General features: G+C 36.5%; 1 protein-coding gene across 1 annotated transcript in view; it reads right to left on the bottom strand.

Moving 5' to 3' along the window:
- Positions 1-2983: 2983 nt before the first annotated feature.
- LOC119839280 (phenoloxidase-activating factor 2-like) overlaps positions 2984-3429 on the bottom strand; it is an 8107-nt gene continuing 7661 nt past the window's right edge. The window contains exon 9 of the mRNA XM_038365517.1: positions 2984-3081. Coding sequence (XP_038221445.1) covers positions 2984-3081 — 98 coding nt within the window. The remainder of the gene's footprint in view (positions 3082-3429) is intronic.

Genomic DNA, 3429 nt, shown 5'->3' with positions numbered 1-3429 from the left:
ATTTCCCGTTATTCTAGTATTTAGATAAAATTATTCGAGGGTCAAGTCAAAAAAATGCTTATTCATGGCTCTCACCTACCATCCTAATATTATAAATGCGAAAGTTTTTAAGGATGTGTGTGTTTGTTGCTCTTTCACGCAAGAACTACTGAACCGATTGCAATGAAATTTGGTATGTAGATAGCTGAACAACTCGAATAACATAAAGGTAACTATTTATAGCGATATTTCTACGGGATACGGACTTACGCGGGTGAAACCGCGGGGCGCAGCTAGTATTTAATATTAATGAGCTAGGTGTTAAAATTGCAAATACTATTTCACATATATCCTACAAATAAAAAGGTACATCATTACTAAGAACAAAAAGTGACCTAAAATAGATCCCTGAGAGAAGCTATGAGATTATAAGCTTAAACTTTCATACTATAGAAATAAAGTGAAATGTTCTATACAGTCCAATGCTTGGTAAAAATCGCAAAATATCCCCAAAGCATTCAGTTTTCCCATGTGACAAAAGAGGTACTCCAGAATCAGTCGTCGAGCGCCCCTTTGTGAAAACAAATCTTTCTTGTACTTTTTTTTACGGTTTTTTAACCAAATAGTTATTCAATTAAAAGTGGCTAGATAATTAGGTAAATATTTACTTTTCGACGACCACTCAGTTATATTTAAAAAATGTATCAGACGCCAAACTTATGTAAAACTATACCACAATCGGTAATCGAGCTCTACCATCGTCCATGAACATTTGTAGAGGCGTAAAGTCGATTAAAGACCCTACGCCTCAACAAATGGATTCATCATCAGCCCATATATGTTCCCACTGCTGGGACACAGGCCTCCTATGAGGGTTCAGGCCATAATCCACCACGCTCGCCAAGTGCGGGTTGGCAGATGTCACATGTCGTCGAACTTTTTTAATTCTCGGACATGCCGGATTCCTCACGATGTTTTCCTTCACCGTTTTAAGCAGTGGTGATGTTATCTACATGCGCAGCAAATGGATTGCCGACTTTAAATTGGGAATGGATTAAGAAAGGATTGGCGAGAGGAATAAAGGAAAGGACTGGGAAGGGGAAGGAAAAGGATATGGGCCTCCGGCTCCCCCACTCACCGAACGAAACACAGCAGAATGCTATTTCACGCCGGTCTTCTATGGGGGTGTGGTACTTCCCCGGTGCGAGCTGGCCCAATTCGTGCCGAAGCGTGCTCGACTACCACATAGTAAAATTTAATATCAATGATTTCTTTGGCCAACTGGTGTTTACCAATAGGGTTTCAGAACACGCCGACTTAGAGACGTATCGCTTCCACTTGGACTTACCTATATTATCTTATACCTTTAAACGAGCAATTCTTGTATATATATATATATATATATATATAATTGGAATCTCGGAATCGGCTCCAACGATTTTCATGAAATTTAGTATACAGGGGGTTTCGGGGGCGATAAATCGATCTAGCTAGGAATTTTTTTTAGAAAATGTCATATTCGTGTTATTTTTTTCCTGACATCTATTGGTGAATAATAATACTATTTTGCTTCGTAGATAGCTGGACAACTGAAATAATGTCATATTCGTGTTTTATTCGTGGTTTTTTTCCTGACATCTATTGGTGAATAATAATACTATTTTGCTTCGTAGATAGCTGGATAACTGAAATAACACATAGGCACTACCGATATTCCTACGGGATACGGTTACGCAGCACGCTTACGCGGTTTCAACCGCGGGTCACAGCTAGTTGTATATTATAACAAAATATACTGATGATAACGGGAGAGTCTGGTTCACAGGTCGTGTCAGGTCATATATAAAAACGATAATAATGACGTTGACCTGTTTCAACTGGGGTAAACCAGCGAACTGTTATAATATTTACAGCGCAGACTTAACGCACTAAGATAAAAATGATGTGTAAATGTGAGTATAGCTATTTGAGCAGTGATGACTCAGTGGTGTGGACCAAGGGCTTAAAATCGATAAGTCGGGGGTTTGAAACCAGGCGATTATGTTCCTTACAGCTTATACTCTGTATAAGAGTTCAGACAATTATGTTGATTCTGTCATTAGAGCGTGCTTTTAAATTTTTAAACTATGATTATTGTATACACACACATACGCACACCTAATAATACGACAGCGAAGATGGTGAAATGGGCATAAGTATCGTGCTGACTTTATAGTCAGTATTACAAACAAACGAACATAAACACTTTATTGTGCACCGAATGATAATAAAAAGTATAAAATCCTACTATCCTACTATCCTACTAATAATATTATAAATGCGAAAGTTTGTAAGGATGTGTGTGTGTTTGTTGCTCTTTCACGCAAAAACTACAGAACCGATTGCAATGAAATTTGGTACGTAGACAGTTGGACAACTGGAATAACATATAGGCAACTTTTTATCCCGATATTCCTACGGGATACGGACTTACGCGAGTGAAACCGCGGGGCGCATCTAGTATACATTATATTATAAACATCCACGAGCACAACAGGCGGTCTTATCGCTAAGGCAGCGATCTCTTACAGACCTGGTGGTGAAGGAGAAGCTGTAGAAAATATAAATATATGGGTAATAGGTGCTATTACAATATTTTAAATACATATATACATAAAATATACAAAAATAGAAGTATATATTACATAATCATAGAAATACATATATATTTACATACATACATACATCAATTACTAAATTTTAAATACATATATACATCAAAACATACAAAAATAGAAGTACATATTACATAATCATAGAAGTACATATATATTTACATACATACATAAATTACACATACGTAAAACAACCAGTAGTCATTATAAATAAAAAAAATAAACAAAAAGGACTTATTTACTAGACACTAGACTATTAAATAGGTCAAAAGATAGCAAAAACAGAAAATTGATAGGAAAAAACATTTATTAAACTCGTGTTATGTGCTTGGTTACGGTCTGCGACGCAGTTAGACTGCACGGAGGCTTCGCACTTCAGGCGAGTCGGCGATCTGCACGGCCGCAGCCAGGCAGTCTCTCCAAACTACTGGATAGCGCGATGGTGCTCCTGCGGCGAATAATAATAATCCTTAAACGTATATGCATAAGGTATATTATTGGTACTACATTTAAAACAGCAACAAGAGCATTACTGTACGTTGAACGTTTTCAAAAAGAGTATGCTATGCATCTTTAATGGTTGTGTTGTAGACGACGTACAATATTTTTTTTGGTCATGTAAATGTGTACATTTTCTTTACATAAAAACTCTTGGGCCGATTTTGACAAAAATTTTAAACCAAATGGTTGTAGACCATTATCATAGACTGCGACTTTTATATACTATACTTAGTCTGGCCATAAATACTGTTACACTTAATTATAAAAAAATATTACATTTGAATTTCGAATCTGT

The sequence above is a fragment of the Zerene cesonia genome, unplaced genomic scaffold (genome assembly GCF_012273895.1).
Source record: "Zerene cesonia ecotype Mississippi unplaced genomic scaffold, Zerene_cesonia_1.1 Zces_u011, whole genome shotgun sequence".
Lineage (NCBI taxonomy): Eukaryota > Metazoa > Arthropoda > Insecta > Lepidoptera > Pieridae > Zerene > Zerene cesonia.
The sequence above is the reverse complement of the archived record's forward strand: the minus strand, read 5'-3'. Positions and strand labels throughout refer to the sequence as shown.